Source organism: Anopheles stephensi, chromosome 3 (assembly GCF_013141755.1).
Source record: "Anopheles stephensi strain Indian chromosome 3, UCI_ANSTEP_V1.0, whole genome shotgun sequence".
Taxonomy (NCBI): Eukaryota; Metazoa; Arthropoda; class Insecta; order Diptera; family Culicidae; genus Anopheles; species Anopheles stephensi.
In genome coordinates this window covers 9238446-9263720 of record NC_050203.1, presented here as the reverse complement: position 1 = coordinate 9263720, position 25275 = coordinate 9238446, and the positions used below count along the sequence as shown (strand labels likewise).

Here is a 25275-nt window from a genome sequence, read left to right as displayed (position 1 = left end):
CACCGAGAAGCACATTCATTCGCACCGAGTAAAGTAGCGGAACAAGGGTGTTGGTGGTGGTATAGGTGGTAGTAGTAGTCTAGTAGGCTGTGATGGGATTGTTTCCTCTTCCCGAATGACGATGAAATGCTATGTCTCTGTCTCTTTCTACACACAGTGAGAGAAAAAGCTTTTATACGTTTGTTTACACTTCTGATTTGCCTTTTTTTCTTAGTTTTTTTACATATGGGGACTGACTCTGTGCAAGACACGAACCTTACTAATTGAACGAGCTTATGCACTTCATTTAGCTTTTTCTTTTTGCAGATGTTTGGCAATTGTCGATGGCAAAAACATTATATCACACAATCAAACTTTAATTGCACTACTTCGAACCATTCTTCTCTGAGGAAAGGAAAGGTGGTGTTAGTTAGGTAGAAAACATTTAAAATAAAAAGTCGGGATTAAAAGTGAATATAATCGAAATCAATTTTGGCATATGTTTTTTTGTTGTTGTTGCTTCAATTGGCACGGCACGTGTTTATTACCAAACATCCTTGTGTCACAGCCACGCCCAATTAGTAAGATCGTCGTATTACGACGCAGTGTCTGCATTCATCGCTCATGTGTGTTTGTGTGCGTATGTTTTACCTTCAATTATACATATTCCTATTGTTTTTTAAAAACGTTCATCCCCCCCTGTTTTTCTCTCTCATCTGTGTTGCACGGCCGCACACACACACTATTGGATATCATACCAACATGCCTTTTCTTATGTGTTATATGGTTTAAAGTTGGTTTACCGCCTCTGGCTTTTTTTCTGTTTAGAACAGTTGTTTATCATCTTTTCTTTTCCTTGTGTTTGTTTGTTTGTTTGTATTACACGGTTTGTTTTGTTACTTTATTGTATTCTTGTCTCTTAACCACTCTTGTTTTTTCATCACTTCTGTATCGTTTTCTCCTTTTTCCCCTCCCTCTCTCTCTCTCTCTCTACTTTGTTTTAATGAGTGTAATGTAGCTTTTCCTATATTTCTAATTGTGGTTATCATTAGCTTGCGTGTTTCATTCTGTTCTTTTTTTGTTTTTTTTTGCTCTGCAAATACCAAATGCTAGCCGCACAGCAGGGGAGGTGGTGTAAAGATGAAGAGTATCTGCACAGTGGTGACACAGGAGATAGAAGGTATCAAAGAACACCTTTTTACGCACAAAGTTTTGCAAAGGCTTTTCTACATTATAATGTTGTTTTTCTCACTTTCACTTTCACTTTGTTTGTTTTTCATGTGTCGTTTTGAAGTTTTTAAAATACTTTTGATTAGGGTTGATTTTTGTTTCCTATTTGTTCACTAACAGGCTAACAGCAATTTATCTGCTAAATGGTGTAGGAATGTGCGTTGCTTTTTCCGTTCCTTCTTTCTCATCGCATCGTTCACCAATCTGTTTCTATGCTCTCCCTTTCCCCCCACATTCAATGTCTACAGCGCCCATTTGTTTCACACCATTTTGTTATTTTTCTACTTTTTATGAGGTTTTTGTGGACTACTACTTGTGATAGAGCTTATAGCGGACACAATCGACAATTGACCCCCTAGATATATGCGTCTTTAAAAATTATTGTTTTTTTTTTCTTCTTGCATGTTGAGAACCCACACTACTACTCTCCTAAAAAGTGCCGTGGAAACGCGCTTTCCTATTACTCCATGCCTTCAAAATTAACAAATTCAAAATTTTAACCATCGGAGTACCCTTTTTAAAATGCGCTCGTATGCGCTGCTTGGTACACAATCACAGCAGGACAAAAATGCGAAGATGCACATCAACAAGAAAAATTGAACATAAAAAAGGAAGCCACATGTTGAAAGCGTTTGTTAGGTGAAAAATATAGTGTGTTGAAGCTTTTCATTTGGATATCACACGATCTTCTCCACGGGCAAACGTTTGCCGAATAAAACTGATCATCAGACCTATCCAGGTGTAGAAGCTGCAGGGCTCCGACCCAAACGGTCGGGCAATTCAACTGCATCGCACGATCTCAGGGCTAAGACCTGAGAGGATGGGGCCTTAAAAGCCTTCCCCGGGTGCCTTTATGTGTAGATTCTTTAGAGGGGTTAGAGTGACTGTTCAAGATAACATGATTCGACCGTTATTAGAGCAAGAATTTCGTAAACAGGGGAAAACGGCACACAACACCGCATCACACAACATAATGTTTTCTTAAAACATTCAAAACTGGGAGGGCAATTAACCCCAAGAGAAGGCTTATCCAACAGAAGGAGAAGGATAAAAAAAGAAAAGCTGATGAACCCTATATATGGAAGACAGGCGGGCGAAAAGATCATGATCATGAAGATGATGACACACCATTATAACCAACCATACCCCACTACCGAAGCAATTTGATCGCTTCGGTTGCGTCATGGTGACCTGAGGACACTACTTTTTGCTTATTGCAACACGTTTACATCCTAACATTTACAACATACGTATATACTACCACCTGCCCTCTATTGCTCGCAGCTCGTTCACAGCAGAATCTTTACTTTTACGTCGTATGCCTGCCGCCTCCCTAAACTTAAACGTTTGCTCTCCTGAGTGAGTTTACTCCTCCTAATGTATACACACGATACTCTAGTAGTGTAGTAAAATGTGTTCGTATCTAATGTGTAATGCGTCGTCAGTGTGTGCGCGTACGTTCTTTGTTCGGGTTTCATTCGATTGCTGTACATCTTCTCACACACCCTACCGGCGGGACGCACCCACCTTTAGAGGCTGACTCTGTGAGAGGAGATGGCGTCTAACTAACAACCTGTAGGACAAGTAGAGCGCACACCTTTTATCTCGCACGCACTGTTGTTTTTGCAGTGCAGTTTTTCCTGGGCTTGATTCTCATCCGGGATAACCGGGTTCGGTCCCATATGCGCAAGAGTCTACTGACTATCCCTGCTACTACGTGGTAAAAATAAGTCTATTGAGCCATTATATGGCAGGATGTGAGGCATGTGAGACCCTCCCCTTCTCCTGGGGGTAGTAGGTCCTCGCGAGGGACCTTTCTTTTGTCTCATCCCTGATGCATGAACGCGAATGCAATTGCTAACCAGGGCCAGAAGTATAGACTAGTATCGTTGAGGACCGGCCTATAATGGCAAACAGGGATGACAAGAGCTCAGCAGGAACACACTTTCAACACGGGACGCATTCCTAACGCCGAGCGGGGCAGGCAAAGTAGATACTTCCAAAGAGAGAGAGGGAAAAAATCGCAGAATGATTTCCCTTGCTATGCCTGTGCGAAGTTTTCCGCCAGCCTTGCCTAGGTTAAGCTACTTGCTCACATACTACTTAAAAATTTGATTTTTTGTCCCATCACTGGTAGAGGAGCAGCAAGGTTTCGCTTATCGAACCCCCTTTCCTCCCCCAAACCGTAGGTCAACGACAGCGTTATCACACATATCTTTCTTGTATTAAGTCTTCCTATGACGATCACCGCCACTAACGCTCACATCTCATCCTTCATTCAATCAAGCACAACTGATATGGATTTATAAAAAAAAAGAGCAGGACCAGCGTTATAGTTTCACACCAACGAATAACCAATTCCAACGAGAGAAGGATAAAGAAAAAAAAACCTGTCCTGTTCACATTTAATATGGTAATCTATAAATATCACAACTCTGCTCTGCGACCCACATCCTTCGGTTGGCGTTGCCCTAATACAAAACGTATTATACCTTTCCTTAATCTTTCCACCAACAGCAAAACAAAACAACCGCGCTTCTTCTTACACATGATGTTTGAGAACGATGAACGACAAAACGATAGAACTTAATGGGGGTTTTTTGTTTCGTAAAAACCATGTGGCACACAACACTTCTCCAGATCTGGTTCTAGAACATCCTTCACACCCACTGCGACATACAAACACACATACACACAGAAATCCGCACGCACTACTATACGGTTAGGGTTTCTCTATCACACGTTTTCGATTTACTTATTTCGTCTCTAATCTCTCTCTCGCGCGCTCTCTCTCTCTCCGTCTCTCTTGTGCAACAGTCTTTGCGTAGTGCTTCCAGAAAACCTCTCTTCCAAAGCCCTAGCCGCATCATCTTGTTTTATTTATCACTGTTGACGTCCCCCCCTTTAGTAGGGTGTCAAAACTAAAAAGCTACCTTATAAGTAAATTCACGGATGTGTGGGGACGACACTCTGGTCGGCCGACCTCTATTTGCGTGGGCACTTATAGAAAATACGCAAAACACGCGCGCACACACAAACGCCTTTCCTTCCATCTAGTGCACTTCTGTAGTAGCCGCCAGAGGGAAGTGAGAGATACAGGGTTTCTCAACCCAGTGCAACACTCCAACACTATATATATTTGCCATTGTCGAGTTAGGATATTTGCCGGAGTTGGATCTTTGCTTTTTCCCGTGTTGAGGAGAGTAAACGATGTTAAAGTGCAAATATACGTTGTCGGTGTTCGCGTTTGATGCTGTTGACATAATAGTGTTACCATGTCGAAACTGGCCTGAGAAACCCTGTAAGCGCAACAGGCGCGTTTACAGCACATGGTTTAAAGACTAACAAGCACATCCATCAACACAATTCGACATTCGGGAGTGCTTCCCGGTTCTTTTTGTTTCTTTTGCACACTGTAATACACGAGATACACTACGGCTAAGTAAATATAGTATGTATGTAGGGGTGTGTCCTGGTGTGCGCATAGATTATCTTTCAAAAGCTGATCGATTTGTTTTTTTTCCCGTACAATAGAGCGTGTCCCCGTAGCATTGTTTATATGCTTGGATATTATTAATCCAATCCTCCTACTAGTGACGAGGAGCAGTTCGTGTGACTTAAGTAAAACAATTTTACACTCTGTGATGGGACGCTTTCTGGTGAGTCACAAAGAAAGACCAATAAATAAAACATTCCTATATACACACACACACGCACGCTATTGTGTGGTGCCAACGAGCTGTTGTTGTACACATATTTGTGGATAAAAATGATAAAAAAGCACATTATTCCTACTGATGGAATTCGGAAAGGGGGGATGATGATGGGGCGATTGTTTCCCCCCAAACTCCCGCTACCACCACCCCTACTTGATTTCCTCCTGAGTATTAAAGAACGTCTTTTGCTTGAGTCCCGCTCTTCTCTCCTATGCATGGCTTAGCTGCAGAAACCGATAAATTCTTCAAAATATAAATTTGTAACCACTTTCAACGCTTTACGATGTTACGAACCGATACTTTGAAGTATTTATCGCTCGGCCCAGAAGCGTTTCATATCCTCCTTCCTAAGAACAAGAAACCCATGTTCCTGACTGGGTCCCTCCCTCTCTCTAACGGCCACTGGCATACAATCACCAGACCAGTGCCGCTGCTTACTTACCGCATACAGCATCACCACCAGCACCATTTTCCTCGTCCGGCTTTTCCGCCTTCACCACAAACGGTAGCATCATCGGCGACGCGTTCGGCATAAGGGACGACACACCGGCCGGCGACGGGTTGGCATCAACGACAACCGACGCCGACGGCCGTACCGTGGGTCCCTTGCAAGCGTTCCATTATGTGCTGTGGTTGTTGTTGAATGGCGGAATGTGGAACAGGGGCGAAAGGATCTTGTGCGATATGTTGGGCAGATGGGAGATGTGCGGATGGTGGAAGTTCACCTGATGGTGCAGGTCACCGGACGCACCGTGATCCTGGGGATGGGGCGGCAGATGCGAGCTGATCAGATGGTGCGATAGCTGCTGCTGCAGATGGATCGGAAGGTTGTGTTGCTGCTGCAGCACGAGATGCTGCTGGTGGCTACCGAGCGGTGACAACTGTTGCTGCTGTTGTGGATGTCCTTGCTGCTGCTGCTGCTGCTGCTGCTGGTGTGCTTGTTGTTGCTGCTGCTGTTGCTGCTGCTGCTGTTGAGCGTGAGCGGAAGGATGTTGTGGAAGACCAACGCCCGGTGGGGTGTGTTGCTGCTGGGCGTGTGGATGACCGGTCGGTATGCCACCAGACAGAAGGCCACCGCCGTTCGACGTCACATGCCCGTGATGGGAGTGGGCCGCCGGTGGTAGGTTGTGTGCGGTTACGTTCGCACCGACCGACGACGAAATGACTGAGGTGAGGATGGCCGACGGAAGATGCATCGGTGTGGGTGGCTGCGCTTGACTAACGCTAATACCGTTCGCTGCGTTCCCCCCGCCGTTCCCATTGGTGGTGGTAATGTGTTGCTGCATGCCGGAGTTGGAGCTACCGTCGATGTCTACCTCGCTCTTGATGTTTTCCAGCTTAACGCCGTGCTGCGGGACGCTGTTGATGCGACCACAGTGTCGCGTGTGGCGCTCGAACTCAATGATATCCTCAAACTGCATCTTGCACGTCTGGCAGCTGTAGAGAATGCTGGAGGAAAAGCAAACAACAAACACAAAAAAAGTTATATTCCTGCTGTACTCTTCCGTACGATCTTTCGACTCTGGGGATCGATACTTACGCCATCACCTGACCGTTCTGTTGCTCCTGCTTGATCGCCTGCTTCTGATGGCTGAGCAGATGTTTCTTCAGGTTCGAATACTGCGAATAGGACTTCGGGCACAGGGGGCAGGTGTGGGGCCGTATGCCGAGATGGACCATTTCGTGCTTTTTCAAGTTGGCATTTTGTGAGAATGCCTTATCACAGGTTTTGCATTTGAACGGTTTCTCCCCTGTGGCAAGAGAGTCAAAGGTGAACAACAAAAAGCTATAATGTTTTGAACGCAACGAAAAGCACCTGAACAAATCCGAGTTACTAGCAAAGGGTTTTTGGGAGAGTATTCCTGGACAAATTTTGTACCACTATCGAGTGTTAATTATGAATTTTTCTAAATCAAATTAAATTTTCAAAATCATGCTGCAAAGCACAGTATAAAACAATGCATTACCCGTATGGAGCATCTGATGCTTAACCATGTTCGCCTGTTGAGCAAATGCTTTATCGCAAGTTGGACATTTGTATGGTTTAATTCCTATACACGAGCGCGCGCGCAGCCGAAGAAGCCGAGTCAGCAGGCCGAATTGCAGCAGCAAAGACCGAGAAATAGAAACACAAAATTACAAATCAAATCATCTTATCTTTTTTCTCCCCAAAAGACTTTTAAAAGATATACACGTGTCTCTGTCCATGCAAAGCATGCTAAAGGGGGGCTGTGGCATAGACACGCTACAGCAACAATACTACACATTAAACACAAAAACAACGACAAACAGGGGGGAGGTCTCGACAACCCGGATAAAAAAGGAAGTAAGTAAGTAGTGGTGTGGTGATGGGGGAATTTAACAGAAAAGAACTGAAGGAAGTAAAAAAACAAAAACGTTTGTATTACCGCTGTGAAGCATCTGATGTTTAACCATGTTGGCCTGCTGGGCAAAGGCTTTATCGCACACCGAACATTTGTAAGGTTTAATCCCTGGATACGCGACGGTACGCGCGCAGCAGTAGCACAATTCGAAGAGAAGAGGTCCGAGTATCATCATCGATTCGGTTCGATTTTCGTTCGTATAGCAAAACGCGAACCGAACATAGAGAATGGAGAGAAATGAAAGGAAAAGTGGAAAATGAAACAACAAACAATCGTCGGAAGCATTTCAAATTGGGGTGTTATTAAACGAAACGACAACAACGAAAATGCTTACTCGGAGTGTTGCTTGCCTGCGCTAGAGCGTTCGGGTGAGTGTGACCATTGCCTTCGCCACTCGGAGTGAAACGTGCATTAAATCCGAGTGAGTGAGTTAAATCTTAAAGCCGGCTACATGATGGGAGATGTCAAAAAGGCTTCTCTCTAGCCCTTTCTGTCACTTTCCATGCGTTGCCATGGTAGTTTTCGGTTGAAGAGGGAGTTAGCATGAAGTATTCTAAAACACGCGGGTAGATGAACCGAGATGATTTTGACGGAAAATTTTCGCAAATCCCCCCCTTTTTAGCGAATTCTTTTTGGCATCTCGCATCATGTAGCCTGGCTTTTATACTCACTCTTTAAGAGTTAAATGCCGAGGAATGGTTTAACTCTACGTGCCGACTAACCACTCGCTCACTGCGTTTAACTCACTCACTACATTTTAACTCTCTCACTACATTTTAACTCACTCGCTATATTTTAACTCACTCGCTATGTTTTAATTCACTCACTATGTTTTACTCACTCGCGAGTTAAATATCGCTTCTTTAAATCAAAACACAATTTATGGTTAAGATAAAAATAATGTAATGCGATATCAAACTCACGAGTGAATTAAAACGTACTGAGTGAGTGAGTTAAACGGCAGTGAGCGAGTTGAAACGTAAGCGAGTATGAGTGGTTAGTGGGCTCTGGGGAGCTAACTCACCAATGAGTTATTTAACTCATGAGTGAATCAACACGCAGTGAGTGAGTGGATAGTCGGCTCTTGAGCGACTTAACTCATAATTAGTGAGAATTTAAATCATCTCAGTCTTTGCTAAGATTTAACTCATTCCGACTCAGTTTGCACACTTTTGTGGTCACAATCGCGAAGCAGCGGCAGCGGCAGCAGCAGCCCGAGTTGGAGCAAAACAAAACGTAACAATGTGTGGAAGAAAAAGGGAATATAAATTGTATTACCGGTATGAAGCATCTCGTGTTTAACCATGTTGGCCTGCTGAGCGAATGCCTTGCCACAGGTATTGCATTTGTACGGTTTCAAACCTGATGAGACGGAAAAAGGGGAGTTGGTATAGGAGCATGTGTGTCCGTTTTAGTGAACATTCGCGCGATTAAATAGAATAATAAGAGGACTGCTTCATGGGCTAGAAGATGGTTCAAAGGAAAATGGGAGGGGGGAGCAGAAGAGAAAAGAATTTTGAGATGGACAGTTCTTCTTAGCACCAGCAAAGCTTCAAATGTTGGTCCTAACTGACTCTCTTCCGTTTTTGAGGGGAGTTTGATACTAAACACTAGCGTTTGGTTTGGTTACAATGTTCCAACCCGAGAGGCCAACTATCTATCGTTTCACACAATCATTCCACACAGCGCGCGCGCGCCGCCCTCTTCTATTCTCTTCATCCTACCGGTACACTTTGGTATAATTCTATAGTGCAGCATGCAAAATTTGGGGAAATGGGGGGGGGGGGGGGCAAAATTGGTCAGGGGACGGGGCATTGTTGGGTTCGCCTAACATTCACAAAGGAATCGATAGTTTACCGGTATGAAGCATCTGATGTTTAACCATATTGGCCTGCTGGGCGAACGCTTTGTCGCACGTACCACACTTGTACGGTTTTAGTCCTGCGAGATATATAGAAGAAAAAGAAAGGAAAAGGATAATGGAATGGACACGGGGGTTCCGTTTAGCCAGCAAAACAGATTAATCATCTACCAACACACACTTACCCGTATGCAACATTTGATGTTTCATCATGTTTGCTTGCTGGGCGAATGCTTTGTCACAGGTGGGACACTTGTACGGTTTAATACCTGCAAAACAAATTAAAATTGATGTAGAATTGGCAAGCCTCAGTTTTCACTAAAACTAAGTTAAAATGAGATTGTTGGGAGATGATGATGGTGTTTTTTTTTGGATGGGAAGAAGTAAGGTTTCTGATGCAAGAAAGAATTGTAATTTAAAATAATCTAGCACTGTTTTTGCAGATAAAAACTGAACAAATGCATCCACACACTCTTTTCCTGACGTGACATACAGCCCAGCAGTTTGATACAAAACATAATAATTAAAAAAAGTTCAGAATTTTTCTTTTTCTCAAGCACACCAAAAGAAACGTCTTGCGGTTGTGCAACAAAAAAAACTATAATAATGCGCGCGAAAAAAAAAACCAACAAAAACAGGGATGTGGGGAAAACAACAAATGGTGTGAAGCTTTAACGCAGAGAGTTCCACAATACCGTTTGGCTTTTGTTAAACGCTTCGTAACAAAAGACTATTTATTATTCTTGGTGGCCCCCGGACACAGAATTAGATAGTTCCCCCTACTACGCTTACTATATGAGTGACCGTATATAGAAAAGCTCCTCCGATGGCTTTCGTTCCCCCCCTAAACGTTATGCCTCTTTTCTTTATCTTAGATTGTTAAAGTTATTTCTTTTAATTCTAATTCCTCTGTTCATTCTGACCGAAAAACGCAAACGCATATGGCGTTGGTTGGAAAATTTGCAATAGGAAAATGTGTGAAAATTGCTTGATAATTAGTTCTCTTTTCTCTCTCCCTCTCTCTTCATCGCTCTGTCGCATTTGCTGTTAAAACCATCCGTCTTGTTGCAAAGCTCTTCTCTTACTTGTCACATTCACTCTTACGGTCGTAAAATAAATGTGTTTTCTTTTTCTTCTTCCTTTGTTATATCAAACAAAAAGAGATGCTGCTGTTGTTTTGTTTTTAGAATGCTTATTAATGCTCTTATGCTATGATTATGGCGAATCGGGTTCGCGTTCATTTGAATCATCATCTTCATATTTGACTACGGTATCGATGTAATAACTTGCTAGGGAATTACCGGTATGAAGCATCTCGTGTTTAACCATGTTGGCCTGCTGAGCGAATGCCTTTCCGCAGGTGGAACATTTGTACGGTTTAACGCCTGCGTTTTTTTTGTTTTGTTTTTTGCACCACCGTTGACCGCCGGACGGGAGGTAACATACAAACGATACATTATCCCGGGGGGGCGAAGGGTGTGCGCGCGCGATCGACGACGAGCATAGAGTGCGGGGTGAGGGGGGGAGGGGGGTATGCGACGATGCACATAATGGATGATTAAACGTATATTTTTATGTGTGTCAAAATAGCAGGTTCGGTAGACGGTACACCACGCGGATGGAGTAGCAGTAGTAGTAGTAGTAGTAGTAGTAGACGGAAGGCAAGAGAAGACACGCGCGCGCGCACACACACACACGTATATATCACGGCCAAGCGGTCGGAAAAGAGAGAAAAAAGAGAAAATATCCACCGATCAGTGATATGAAATTTATATGTAAAACAGGACAACGCAAAAAAACCAGCGTGTTTCAGTTGATAGTGTAAAAGCATCGATCTTTTTTGGAAGGCTCCTTAGATGCAATGGTACACAAAGCTAGTTGACTTGGGAACTTCGGATAACTGAGGAATGTATTGTGAGGTTATCAGATTATATAGTAATCGAAGCCGATAATATTGTACACGGTCTAAGGTAAGTGGTACCGATTACAATATCATCTGGTAACCTCACAAGAAAAGATAATTAATTCACCCGTCATCTGAAGCCGTTCCCATGTCAACTCTAGCTTTGTTAGCCATTTCATCTAAGTAGGTTACACACAAAAAAAGAAGATCGCTGTTTTTACATTATCAACTGAAACACCCTGTAAACACCAAAACACGAACATACAATAAAAAGGGCAGCAAATTATTTAGAAACTAGGACAAAGCAACGAAACGTTTAGAAAGAACAACCAAATAATAACAACAACAACAACCAAAAACAGGAACAACTAACTCGGCAGGGCAGGATAGCAAGATGGAATGATTTTTAAGTGTACGAGTAATACGAGTTTTTTTAACGCAACATTAAACGGACCCGTCGTTTGTCAAACTTACCGGTGTGCAACATTTGATGTTTCACCATGTTTGCCTGCTGGGTAAAGGCCTTTTCACAGACAGGACATTTGTAGGGTTTAAGACCTGCAACAACAGTGGAAACGGAAGGTATTATCGTTGAAGGTTGAAATTATTTAATGAACACTAAGTTGTAGAAAAGGAAACAGAACGATTCAATCCATTTGACACCATGCACTGCACCATCAGTATGAACCAAACAATATGTCATCACGGTTATTATCGTGACGAAGCTGTGAAAGAGTGTCATCAAGCTAGTGGGGCACACTGGTGTCACGGATAGAATTGGTCCATTCCCAATCAACGAAAACGGTTGCTTACCGGTATGTAACATTTGATGTTTTATCATGTTGGCATGTTGCGTGAATGCTTTTTCGCAAACGGGACACTTGTAAGGCTTCAAACCTGCCGAACGCCACCACGCCATTCGCCACGACGATCATGGAAAAAGGAGACAAGAAAAGGAAAAAGGTGTTTCTTATTATTAGTAAAAGTAGTAAACGATTCGTTGTCGATTATAAGCTTCCACCACAAAGTAGGGCTAAGGAGTAGAGAATATGCCCACAAGTTGCATGGAACACACTCGCAAGCGAGTGGAATGAGAGCATGACGAGATAGGACAAAACGATTTAATTTAAACACACAGTAAGCTGTGTACATAAATCATGTACAGCATTTCCATTTGGCGTGGTGTAAAATGTTGTTAGTATTTTTTTATAATTTTCTACATCTTTTTACTTAAAATTATGAATAATAAAAAAATGATTAAATTTAAAAAAAAATCAAAATTAATGATTAAAATTATAATTGGACTTAATAAAACCATTTAAAAGGTTAATGAAAACTGATAAAATAAAAAACTTTCATGAAAAGTTGTAACAACTTTTAGTATTATTTTTTTTTACTTAATTAACGATTAATTGAAATATTACTTTTATGTCCTAAATACTCATGCACACATTTCACCGTGAACGTTCACACAACTTGTATACAGTAGCGTCCCGTACAACTTGTGAGTCTTTTCTACTTATAATTGCGATTTATCAAAAAATATCTACACTAAATGAATGTTGAAAAAATACGGCAGAAAGAACTAAACTGCGTTGGCTGCTAACCTGTATGAAGCATTTGATGTTTGACCATGTTTGCATGTTGCGAGAATGCTTTGTCGCACACGGGACATTTGTATGGTTTAAGTCCTGCAATTGAAGATGATACAATATAGAGAGAGAGATGTAGAGAAATGGAAAGAAAAGCGCTGGACAAAAAACATAGGGAAAGCAATGGAACGAAGGACCCTATCCCCCCCTTTGATCGTACACTATATGCATCAGAATGAACCAAACTATTGTGCGTCATCAATGTTAAATTGTGACCATGCTGTGTAAGTAGTCATCATTGAACAGTGTACGAGTATCGGGAGAGAATGTCCTCTCTTTAGGTGACAAGCGCAAACAGTATCAGCAACGGGATATTCGAGCTTACCGGTATGAAGAAGTTGATGTTTCAGCATGTTGGCCTGTTGCGTGAAACATTTTTCACAAATCGGACACTTGAACGGCTTAAGTCCTGGAACAGAAAAAGCAGGGAGTAATTAATGAAGCGTTTGTAGAAAGCGATTCTCAGCTATGCTGAGCTGGTGGCTCGCTTATCTGTGTGAATGCATTAGGCTTCAGAATGAACCAAACATTATAATGTCGTCAAAATGTTATCTTTGCGAAATGCTGTGAAAAGTTGTCGTCACGCTAATGCATTCAAAACACACACACACAAAAATGGGTGCTGCTGTTTGGAAGTTACCAAATCTCAATTACCACGCATCTAACTCACCATTGTGGACGAGATCATGTCGTTGAAGGTTGGCCAGCTGGGTGAAGCCTTTGTTGCAAATTTGACACACGAAAGGACCTGGGCGGTTAAAGGAGGAAGGTGTGTATAGATAGAAGGTAAATTTCATGGTTGGTAGGGCGGACTTACGTTCACCGGTGTGGGCCTTGGTGTGTTTCCACATGGAACTATGGCTGGGAAATTCTTTGCTACAAATCTCGCATTTAAACTTGTTCTCCGTCAAATGCTTGGTCCGGTGCTGTTCCATCTCCTCCATTGTATCAAAACGCTGAGGAAGAGATTAAAAAAAAAACGAAAATTATTCAAAGGTCCCAAAGCAAGATTTTAACAAGGAAAGTAAAATCTGTTTCACATTAAGCTCAAGCAGCATTAATTCTTAAGGGAATTTGTGACGCGTTAAGAAAAAAACAGGGAAAGGATTACATTACGTTGTGTGTTGCGTCGATCTTGCTGCCTCTGGCTGCACATCGATCGTGTTTGATCGCTTCCCTTTGTACCACACCACCACACCACACTTCGTATCCAATACGAGAAGATGGTAAAGGTAAACATACGCCGATGGATGAGCGTGAAAAGAGTAATACGCCGACGACGAGCCGTGGATCAGGAACAGGTTTTGTTATTTTTAAAATCCCTTTCCAGGCTCCGTGTGTGTGTGTGGGTCCGTATCTTTTCCTTCTCATCGTAAAGTCCAGATACATCACAGCGAACGACAAGGAATAGAGCAGAGCAGGATCAGTAAATCGGTACTGGGTAGCGGGAAAACTTGTTCTCCTAGCTGTATGTTCGGCGGCATTAAGGCGCAGCGCACAAAATGCTATACATTGCCACTAACAACCCCGCTGCAGATCATGTGAGATGTGCTATGTGTGTACAAAAAGCATGAAGATGATCCTTCCTAACAACCCGAGCAACTATCCCCTTTCCGGACGGGTGGTAGTATGGTACAGCAGGTGAAAATGGACTGGTTTTATTAGTTGAACCACCTACCTTCCGGCATTGCGGACATTTGATTTTGTTGAGATTGATCAGCGTATTGCCCAGGGACAACGACACGACAAAATGTTTGTTGTCTGCCAGTGCCAGCGGGTGTTCTTGCTGCAGCATTTCCGAACGCGTTAGCTCAATTACACCATCCTCGAACTGGGATTGCTGAAATAAAATCACAAATAAAAAAAAAAGAAATTAAACCAAAGATAAACAGTTAGTCTCAGCACCGTTCGACTACAGAAGGATATGGGAGGCATTTTTAATAATGAACTACTTTTCCTTATTTGTTTGTCTCTCTGAATAATATTTTTATCCCAAACCGAGGTAAGAATCAAACAGGGCTACAGTAAATTCCATCACTCACTCCTCCCGCAGCAACGAAAGAAGAATCCCCGAAGGAAGGCCACGGCCATTCGAAAGGAAAACGAGAAAAGGCAGATACCAGGCCAAGACGGTAGGTGGTGATGGTGGTGGTGGTGACGGAAAGCGAAAGCATAAAAGATGGAAAAAAGGTAAAGCAAGAATATGTTGAAGAGGAGCAGCAGCGACAGCGACCAATTTAGAACTCTGTTCGTCGCTGGAGTCAGTGCGAGGGACACGGGCGCAATGATGCAAAGGGTGGAACGGAGAATTTATAAAAAAAAGGATGACTTGTGGGATGGAAAGATGCGTCTCTCTCATGCGTGTGTGCCATGATGTGGTGGTGGTGGAGGCATTGTAGGTAATATTTATGAACGTGGGTAGAGGAATGCAATAGAGAAAAAGAACCATGGCACGACCCACGGAACGATAATGAATTTATCGTCCAAAAATTAACTACACCGGTAACCGAGTTGTGTGTGTGTGTTTGGGTGGTTGGATATGCTTTTCGGTGTGTCATCCCGTTGGTCCGATTGCTACCCAACCACCGTGGGGGGAGTGAGAACTAGAGTGTTGAGATTGAACAAAAAAAAAATCATTCTCTTATGGAAAAACACCTTCCAATCCAAAAATCAAATCTAGCCTACTGGGAATGTGCTACTGCTGCTACTGCTCTGCTTGTGGCCCTACTCCGTGAGACGAAATCTTTTGTTGCTGTGTTGCTATGCTGCATGTTTGACCCTTTCTTTGTACATTTTTTCTTCTCTAGCCACATAAAATCGCCACTCGCGGAATCAATCTTTTAGCTCTCTATATTCACCACCTTCATCCCCCCCGTCGTACGCGTAATGTATGGATGGGTCTGTGTTGGTGTGTGCATTCCCCCGTGTGTGTGTGTCCATTCGCAGATTTTGGCGAACGTCGAAATCCAGCTCGCTCTCTCCACCACCTCCTCTTTGCTTTCTTTTCGCCCAATCAAAAAAAACCCTAGAGCTGCTGGCCCCACACAAAATCGATCACATTGCCAAAAATTCGCGAATCGCGCGAGCACCCCCCCCCCCTCCCCTTTTTTTTGCACACCCCTCGACACACACGACGAAACAGAGTGTAAAGGAAACGGTGGAAAAAAAGAAACTAAAATGATTCGTTAGGAGTGAAATGAGAGGAAAGAGAAAAAAAAACTTCCAAAAAACGAGTCCGTGTCCCGGGGGACTGGGGCGGACCAAAGATGCTCCACTATTACACCTACCCGCAGCCAGCCACCAGTAGAAGTTACTTTCAGGCATATCTACCCTACGGAAAGAAAGATATCCCGGACACCCGGTTGGCGCACCAGGGGGCGGAGGTTGGTGAATCGTTCTGCTGCTGCTCCTGTGAACCGATGAAGGGCACAAACCACGGCACGGAGGAACGAGAGAACAGCTTTACAAGATGCACAGCAGCAGCGGCAACACACAACACCACACACCAAGCGGAAGCCGCGCTGGTCCGCAACGAACGGGCCAAATTTTGGCAATGTAAGGGAAGGCAGGCTTCGATTTTTTCTTTGCCCGTGTTTCGCACACCACTACTATAGTGCCAGCCAGTGGGGCCTGCTGCCTGCTCGCAACGAGCGTAATATTCGCAAGGGTTTTTTTTTGTTGTTGCTGGTGTGTCTGTCTTTCTTTCTGCCGTTCGCTGTTGCGCTACTGCGTTCGCGATTTTGACAGTCTGTTACACATGACGTGGGACACAGATCAGAGCAAGTGGGGATGGGTTGCCATTACCACACGGCTTCAAGTACCATATTCGTGCACAATATTAAAAATCTCTTGCTTAGCACCACAATTTCAGGATAATGAAAAAAAACACCAAAGATAAATTGACTCACCACTCAGGCTCGGAATTGTTCAACACACGATAAAACTCACAATCCCAGTCCCAGTTTCAATGTGACCCACTACATTTCGCGAAACCACATTTTCCTGCACCCGCACGCTCCGCTTTTTTTTTCTCTCGTCGGTGTGTGCAAGATTATGCGACTTCACGCATACCGGGGCAGTGTTGTTCGCCGGCCAACTGACAAGTGACGCACACACACCCATAGATGCCGATGGTTCGCTGTCGTAATCGCGAACCGGCAGCCACCAAACCGCACACGCACATGCACGCCGCGTTACACGGTGTGTCTAGCAGCGGGCACGGACACCACACCGCAGCCGAAGTGAACAAAAAAAAAGGGAGCGAAAAAAAGCTTCACTATCCCATCAAAAATTGCGACAAACCACACACGGAACCGGATGAATGAATGGCTGGTGACAATTCTTTGCCCCACACACCACTGCCCAATGCGATGAGAAATGCATGCTCTTTTCACGTGTAATAAAGGTTAGGATTGGTAAAGCTGCCCCCCACCAGTTGGGGTGCTTCTATATTGAACACGAGGATGCCGCACGCGTACTTACCAGTGGATAAAACATGGTTTTACACTGCTCCTGAGACTGCTCCAGCTTGCCGCTGCAAGGACAGCAAATACGATATCACAGCTGGTGCTCCTGCTGCTGCTGGCCACTCTGCCCGGCCGGTGAGGACGGTTCGACACGGGCGAAGGTGACGCTCGGCCCTCCACGTCTAATCGACACGCGACACACAAGCTGATCCGGAAGCGCTGCTGATGCTGTTCCGCCGTCTCGGCGATCGAGTGCGTGTGTGTATGTGAAACGTGTGTTGCGTCCTTTCCCCGCACACACACACCATTCGCTCATACCACCATGGGGAACGACTTGCCGGAGGAATCTAGCTTACTAGATTACCTACTATGATTATACACCTGCTCTTACTGTGGACCAAAACTCTCGGCCGGTGGGTGTGCGTTCACGAAAATGGCCACCTTATCTATCACTCCTTGCGATCTTTTTTTTTTCACTAGTTTCCGCCACTGGCTTTTGGGAAAGCGCGAGTCGTTCCCTGCTTTCTAGTAGTGGTGGTGGTGGTCTCTTGTCTTTCTTCTCTGTCCCGTCACACAGCCACACAGGGGGATTTAAGGGTAAAAAAGCGTATTCTTTCAAAGCGCCGGGTAGCGACACACTGGGAACCGATGTGTGGATGCAATGCGGTGTGTGTCGCCGCTTTTCCGTTCCGACCAAGGTGTATGTATTTAGAAGGTGGATTTTTATCGATTTGACAGGGCGACATTTTAGTCGAGTTATGTCAGAGTTTGTTTACAAAAACATATGGTATGGGGCTACCAACATGAAGAAACAGCCTCGATTCTCAGTCCTTTGAGCAATTTCGCTTATTTATGGGTCATCTTCGCATATTAAGTGTTGTCCCACAGACGATTGACGATATTTGGTTGCATTTTTCGTCAAAAAATCGCAAGCGATACCACCACCGGCGCCTCCTCCGATGCTGCCGTCACTCTTCTCAATACCCTTCCCCTTGATCACCACGGAACTGTTATGTCAGGTCGAGAAATGTCAATTTGCTCTAAATAACTCTACCTTCTATATCTACATACCTTGGTTCCGACGCGTTGTAAATGGCAGTTCTGTGTGGAACGAGGAGGGCTTTCAATTTCCCACCGGGAAGTATACGTTAGGAACGGAAGAAAAAAACGGAAAAAACCCAAAAACCGAGACACCGAGGAAGGAAAACCGAGAGACTCTTGGGGCCTGACTGCCACTCTGTGCGTGTGCTGCTTTTCTTCTTCACGGCTTAGCTCTCAACGTCGTGGTCGTCGTCGTTGTCGACGGCTGCAGCCGCTTTCCGAAACTTGTCGCCGTCGTCTACGCGGTGCTGTGGATGTAGATGTGTGAACCTGCTCCGGTCGGTTTGCAGGTGTGCGTTTGTGTGCGTTCGAACGGGGATGACAATTGCGGCGAAAATTCGCCACTGTCACAAGCTAGCAAAAATCAACAAAAGATGATTTATTTGAGGTGTGTTTCATTAAAAATAGGCATATTTCTTGCTGATTAGTCAAAATACTCATTTTTAATATTTCCGATCGGTTATATGGGCTAATATGTTCGATAAACAATCATCAATCAAGCGCACATGAAACCATGTGCGTGACGTCAGAGGCGAAATCAGCTGGCCCACGTGGTGATCCAGCATGACAGGCAACAGAAAGTTGGTTTATAAAATTCGAAATGAAATATTTTTGGATCACACATTCCTCAAAAATTCCATTCGGTTTTTGTTCCTAGCTCCAGCAAATATATAGTTTTTTAATGGACTAAATAATCGAATCATTCCAAGCGCGCAGGCATATGTTTTCGCCTGTTTACATCATGACGCAACACAAACGTCAATTGCAAGGATCTCGAAATTCACAACCACGGTGAACGAATTGTTGATAGTGCGATAAAAGTACATAATTTAATCTACCACAGAATCTACCGAAATGATCGAGCAACAGAAGCAGCGCATTGAGATGGAGATCACCAAACAGTTGGATGATCTTGATCGAAATGTTCTACGGAAAATGCAAGTAAATATCTCGATCACTCCGTGGGCCGGGTATTGCCGAATACAAGATAACACCTTTACGTTTTTTTAAGGCCGATATGCACGATTGTGCGGCAAGATGCTGCAAGGATCAGGCTTCTTCGATGGACACCGTACAGCAGTGCGTCGAACGCTGCTCCATCCCTGCCCAGCGAGCCCAGCAGCATGTGGAAACGGAGATCAACTCCTTCAACAGCCGGCTGCAGCGTTGTGTAATGGATTGCAATGATACAATCAAAGACAAGGTACGGATCGAATGTGTGATTCGACGAAAAGCGGAGAGCGGATGTTTTTATTTCTTTGGTTTTTGTGATTCTTTCTAGATGGGGTCGAACCCGTCGGAAAACGATATAGCTAAATACACAGCGGAGTTCGAACGATGTGCCATCAAATGCGTCGACAAGCATGTTGCCATCTTGCCCAATATGTTCTCGAGCATGCGGAAAGTTCTTCAAAGCAGATCATCATCGTAAAGTTTGGTACAGGACCGTCGGGGGAATCTATAACTATGCCATCTGCATATGACTACGATTGTGCATTTAAATGGTAAAGCAGAATTGGTGTAGCTAAACTGATGCTAGCATTTGTACAGAGCTAGAAAGAGCAAAAAACGTAACGATGTTAAATACATAAAGTGTTCAGACTGCGTACTCTTATCGTCATTTTATGGTAAGCTTTGGTGGCGAAACTTACGAAAATATCGATATATTCCGATGTAATTTGATCATTACATGAATAATTAAGGACTTATGCATTTTAATATTCATTTACTTCCCGATATTTGTATAAGTTTATTAAAATGGAAACATTGAACATTAAAATTACAACGATTTTTTCAAATATCGTCCGCGTGCTATTTGACGCATTCGTTAAGTTGCGTCAAACTATTGAACGAACAACAGCCACTGGCAACACTGGCACCCATCGAAAGCTCGAGATGTAAACAAAAATCAATCGATTTTGCACACTCCACCGTGGGACATTTCCAGAATTTACGATCGCTGAAATATGAATTAAAATTAGGACAATTGCTTCCATTCAGCGCATCACAAACAAGGTGGAAAGTATGTCAATATTTCGCAATAAATTAATTCTGACCGGTAGTGCAATCGGCACTCTGCTCGGTGGCGTTGTTTTGCTCAAGTAAGTATGACGGTGCATCTGAAACGATGAAACATTCCGCCGCATAAAACACTGAATCCATTTGCTCGTAGGGATCGTATGCAGGGCGCTGTGTTCGAAAAGAATGTACGAGCCGATGGAAAGGTTGTCATCATTACCGGAGCAAATACCGGTATCGGTAAGGAAACGGCCCATTACCTGGCGCGCCGCGGTGCCCATGTGTATATGGCCTGTCGGGATATGAAAAAATGTGAAGAAGCACGTGAGGAGATTGTGCTGGACACGCGAAATCCGCTCGTGTACTGTCGCGAGTGTGACCTGGCTTCGATGCAATCCATCCGGCAGTTTGTGAAGCAGTAAGCATTCGGCACCGTCCGTTCGAACGGACGGGAATGGGTCATTGTTATGTAACGATATTGATTCCCTCCCTTTTGTAGATTCAAATCTGAACAGCAACGGTTGGACATTCTCATCAACAATGCGGGCGTGATGCGTTGCCCACGCACACTCACCAAAGAGGGCATCGAGCTGCAGCTTGGCGTTAACCATATGGGACACTTTTTGCTCACGAATCTGCTGCTCGATACGCTGAAGCTAAGCGCACCCAGCCGTATCGTGGTGGTGTCCAGCTTGGCCCACACGCGAGGGCAAATTGCGCTGGACGATCTGAACAGCACCAAATCGTACGACGAAGCCAAAGCGTACGAGCAAAGCAAGCTGGCCAATGTGCTGTTTACGCGCGAGCTGGCCCGCCGGCTCGAGGGTACGGGTGTGACGGTGAACGCACTCCATCCGGGTATCGTCGATACGGAGCTGATGCGTCATATGGGCATTTTTAACAGTTGGTTTTCGGGTCTGTTCGTGCGACCGTTCGTGTGGCCCTTCCTGAAATCACCACTGTACGGTGCACAAACCACCGTATATGCGGCACTCGATCCGGATCTGGAAAAGGTTAGCGGACAGTACTTTAGCGATTGTGCACCGAAAGAGGTGGCGGAACAGGCAAAGGACGATCGAGTAGCGAAGTGGTTGTGGGCGGTGAGCGAGAAATGGACGGGCACACTAACCGGAACGGCTGCCGTTTCCTGACAGCGGATCCTACGTATGAATAACAATAAGGATATTGTTATTTTTACGACAGATCAGCAAGCAGCAACTTCGCCTACCCCAGCAGCTAACCGATCATCCCAGGCGGCGTCGGGTTAGACGATCGTATGGAGTCGACACTTGTGGAAGAGCGAGATTTATCTAAGCAAAAGTGTAATCTAGTCGTCACTGCCGCTTTCGTTTGTTTGCTGCTTCTGTCTTTAGTTGCTAATAAAAAAGCAATGCACGTAAACTTAAAATAGCATACACAGCGTAAAACATGTTTAATCGATACGGCATTTGTTAGTTCCATCCTAAAAATGGAAAACAAAAAATACAATACACATTAAAAGTGAGGTTAGCTCTACAATTGTCTCTCTTCATTTGCCTTCCTCATCATTAGAAATGTTAACAAAGGAAAAAAGGCAAACAATCATGACGAAAGCGGGTGCACCGAGCGAGTGAAGCAATGTTATATCACCATCAGCAACAACTACCAAGGGTGGTGAAAAAAAATAAAATTCTTTCCTTGCACACCAGCAACCGCCATGCGAACGACGAAGCTCGCGATGACTAAGCATTACGCATCGCCGCGCAGTGGGTTCTTGTTTTTTGCTACATGAAATTTTATTTCGTTTCGTTCATATGAAACACGTACAGGGAAATATTCGAATATGTACCTATTTTACATACGCTCACCATCATCATCATCATTACACCAGCTGCTGCAGCAGGGAGGAAGGAGGTGGCGGTGGAGCAGGAAGGAAAAGCAACTATTTTAAACCATAATGTTAGAACCCCCTCGTGTGAGGCTTTGGGATTATAAACCACCTTGAGACGGAACGCATGGCCGGATGACAGCCCGGCGGGAGAAGTCGAAGATGAAGGAAGGTCAAGGTCGGCCGTCATTAGATGGAGAGTATAAATAATTTCCGGACTATAGTTACGGTAGCACTTTTCTTCTGTTCGCATCGCAGCTTCCCACCACACGTTACTTTACCAATCGATTAGGTTTGGGACATGTCTTTCTCGGTTGTCTTCATAGCCTACTGAGTGAGTTGAGGAATGGGTGTCGTACTGAAAGGTGCAGTCTGCAGTAGTGGAGGAGCAGTGAAGCGAATATAAGAGGAGGAGAAGGAGGAGGTGTTGTGTCGCCGTCTACTGTGTGCGGCGTTCCCGTCGGTGCATATCTAGGAGAATTTGTTTTGGTCGCCTACTGCACACATCCTCCATGCGATTTCCCTTAAAGCGAAGCAATTCCTTCATCTTGACCTTCCACGCCTTCTTTTCTAAAACATCACCGCCAAACTTCTTCCCGTTTTCGTTCAATCAATCTGTTCTCCCGCTGGCATTGGGTTTGGTTCTCATTTCGTTCGCAGTAAGAAGCGCAAAGTTGGGTTGAGTTTGGTTGCGTTATGTGTGTGAGTGTTTCTTTTTTACCTTTAATCCGGATAGATGTGCTAATAATTTATTGTAATGAATTCCACTAAAAGGAATACCTCTTTGCTTTTGCGTAAGCTTCTGTTAGGTTGGATGTGTTTTTGTGTTTCCCCTCGTTCTGCTGTTCGTGTGCTGTCGCATGTGTTGTTGTGACAGTAACTATCAATTTGTTCACCTTATGCTGTCTATTAAAGTGACGAGCTTGCTCCGTCCGTCCTTTCTGTCCGCACGCACGCACGCACGCACACACCCACACTTTCTGAGATGCATTCAAGGATACGCTGGTTGTTGGTTGTGTGTGCTGCAATGCAAGAAACACACGACGCGCAGCCCTATGGTCGCAGTCGGAATACAGAAAGCGCGCTGTACATGATGCAACACCTCTCCCTCACACGGTAACAACACACACGCACACACACACACACACCTAGAGCCGCACCACGATGTTGCAAGAGGAGGTCGAGCTGGGGCTGGGAGGCATTTAGCTCGTGGAACACTGCTGAATCCTTACGCCCGGAGTGCCACCGTCTTCCTCGTCCTCTTCGTACGCGTTCTTGTATTGGTTGCGGTTCGTATGCTCCGGATCCAGCTCGACCAGCTCCACCATCTCCACGTCCTGCGGGATTTCCTCGGCGGGTTTCGGGGGCAGACATTGTTCCAGCAGCTTGGCTGCATCGCCCGGCAGCGAGTCCGGAAACACGACGCGGAACTGGATGATGAGCCGCCCCTTCTCGAACGGATTCTTCCACTGCGGCATGCCCTCGTCCATGATGCATTTGAAGGCCGAATGCTTGATGACCTCGCCGGGCTGCGAGGTGATGACCAGACTCCGGTTGTCCAGCGTGGTAATCACCTTCTGGAAGCCGCACAACGCCTCCGACAGCTCCAACCGCATCTCCATCAGCAAATCCTTGCCCGAGCGCCTGAAAACCGGATGGGTCTTCTCGGCCAGCGTTATCACAATGTCGCCCGGCTGCAGGCCCGGTTCCTGGTCACCCTCGCCGTTGAATGTAATCTTCTGCCCGTTCTGCATACCCTTCTCGATGTGTACGTCCAGTATCTTCTTGTCGCGCACCTTCTTCTGGCCGTCGCACTTTTTGCATTTGTGTTTCTCGTCAAACACCTCGCCCTGTCCCTGGCAGGCGCGGCACGGCACTTTGTTATGCTGCATGAACCCGGGCATGATGTGGTGCACCTTCGTCACGATGCCCGTACCGTTGCAGGGAGCACACTTGTGCACCGTACCCTTCTTGCCGCCGATGCCATCGCACCCATCACAGATAACGCTCTTTTGCAGGGACAGCTTCCGGGTCGCGCCACTGTACAGCTCCTCGAGCGTCACGAACAGTCGGTGCACCAGGTCCTGGCCGCGCTGCTCCCTTCTGCTGCCCATGCCACCGTTAATCAGCACGTCGAAGATGTCCATCGGGCTGTGGAAACCGCCACCACCCGCACCACCCTGCTTGATGGCAGCCTCGCCACCCTCGTCATAGATCGCTTTCTTTTCCGGATCCGAGAGCACCTCGTACGCCATCGAAATTTGCTTGAAGCGCTCGCCCTCGTTCGGGTTTTTGTCCGGATGGTACTTCATCGCGAGCTTTCTGTACGCCTTTTTCAGGTCCTCCGGGGAGCAGCCAGGCTTCACCCCGAGCACGTCGTAAAATCCCGTTTCCTTCACCATTATTGATTACGCACTGTTACGTGGCCTTTCTGTGCTGTGGTGCGCTGCGGGTTAATCGGGCTTTTCTCCTTCGTCACTGGCGAGCGATTTTCACTATCGACCTGGCTGCGAAACGAGGAACAAATTTCGCTAAAATGGCGGCGCACGAGAGATTTTAGCACAGCGTACGGAGAGGTGGGAACCGTCCAGAACAAGCTGACAATCGACGTCTGGAAAATACGTGAACCTTTTGACAGTTGGCTGTGCGGTCGGCGCGAATAGGTGTTTATAACCGGTGCGTTCAATGGTTGAGTTGCGGATTTTTCGAAACGTCAAACAGTTTGACCTCACAACATGTCAAATGTGCAGCGTGTGATCTCTTTCTTTGCGTGTTGTCTCTCTCTCGTTCACGCGCGCCCACCGTTCGACTATGAACAAACGATACCAATGTTCGTGGTCATAATAGGGCTGCTCCATTACAAATTACATGGAATATGATAAGAAAAAAAAAATAGAGCTAGAAAAAATTTGTGTTACATTTTTAATGTAAGAAACTCTCAAGACGGACTCAGAATAAAGAATTATGGTTTGTTACAAATCCAGCATTTAACAATCTTCACCTTGTTATGGGAGTTATTTTATTGAAGATCATTTGTTTTTGCAATCATTGTAAAATGTGTGCAGATTTGAATAAACTATTACAATGCTGCTCACAA

The 25275-nt window shown here is 45.0% G+C and overlaps 4 protein-coding genes across 15 annotated transcripts; 2 read left to right on the top strand and 2 right to left on the bottom strand.

The window, feature by feature from the left end:
* Positions 1-1060: 1060 nt before the first annotated feature.
* LOC118513040 (zinc finger protein 260-like) lies at positions 1061-17879 on the bottom strand. Of its 12 annotated transcripts, none has more exons than XM_036058321.1 (16): positions 17208-17879; positions 14404-14565; positions 13543-13681; positions 13396-13473; positions 13051-13134; positions 12681-12764; positions 11887-11970; positions 11548-11631; positions 10472-10555; positions 9356-9439; positions 9167-9250; positions 8588-8671; positions 7334-7417; positions 6893-6976; positions 6466-6676; positions 1061-6374 (listed from the first exon to the last, which is right to left on the bottom strand). In XM_036058321.1, the coding sequence occupies exons 1-16, from the start codon at positions 17220-17222 to the stop codon at positions 5546-5548; spliced, it is 2274 nt and encodes a 757-aa protein (XP_035914214.1). In that variant the 5' UTR covers positions 17223-17879; the 3' UTR covers positions 1061-5545. The 12 variants fall into 12 exon arrangements, with proteins under 12 accessions (XP_035914214.1, XP_035914216.1, XP_035914215.1 ...); XM_036058323.1 differs by lacking the exon at positions 17208-17879 and adding an exon at positions 16634-16787; XM_036058322.1 differs by lacking the exon at positions 17208-17879 and adding an exon at positions 16013-16347.
* Positions 17880-18267: 388 nt separating this feature from the next.
* Positions 18268-19901, top strand: LOC118513045 (protein FAM136A). Its single transcript, XM_036058337.1, has 3 exons — positions 18268-19234; positions 19305-19496; positions 19575-19901. The coding sequence occupies exons 1-3, from the start codon at positions 19148-19150 to the stop codon at positions 19722-19724; spliced, it is 429 nt and encodes a 142-aa protein (XP_035914230.1). The 5' UTR covers positions 18268-19147; the 3' UTR covers positions 19725-19901.
* Positions 19902-20164: 263 nt separating this feature from the next.
* LOC118513044 (retinol dehydrogenase 13-like) lies at positions 20165-21826 on the top strand. Its single transcript, XM_036058336.1, has 3 exons — positions 20165-20394; positions 20466-20729; positions 20811-21826. Exons 1-3 carry the CDS (start codon positions 20318-20320, stop codon positions 21460-21462), a joined length of 993 nt encoding a protein of 330 aa, XP_035914229.1. The 5' UTR covers positions 20165-20317; the 3' UTR covers positions 21463-21826.
* A 238-nt stretch (positions 21827-22064) lies between these two features.
* Positions 22065-24875, bottom strand: LOC118513042 (dnaJ homolog subfamily A member 1-like). Its single transcript, XM_036058334.1, has one exon. It carries the CDS (start codon positions 24578-24580, stop codon positions 23381-23383), a length of 1200 nt encoding a protein of 399 aa, XP_035914227.1. The 5' UTR covers positions 24581-24875; the 3' UTR covers positions 22065-23380.
* Between the last annotated feature and the right edge of the window lie 400 nt (positions 24876-25275).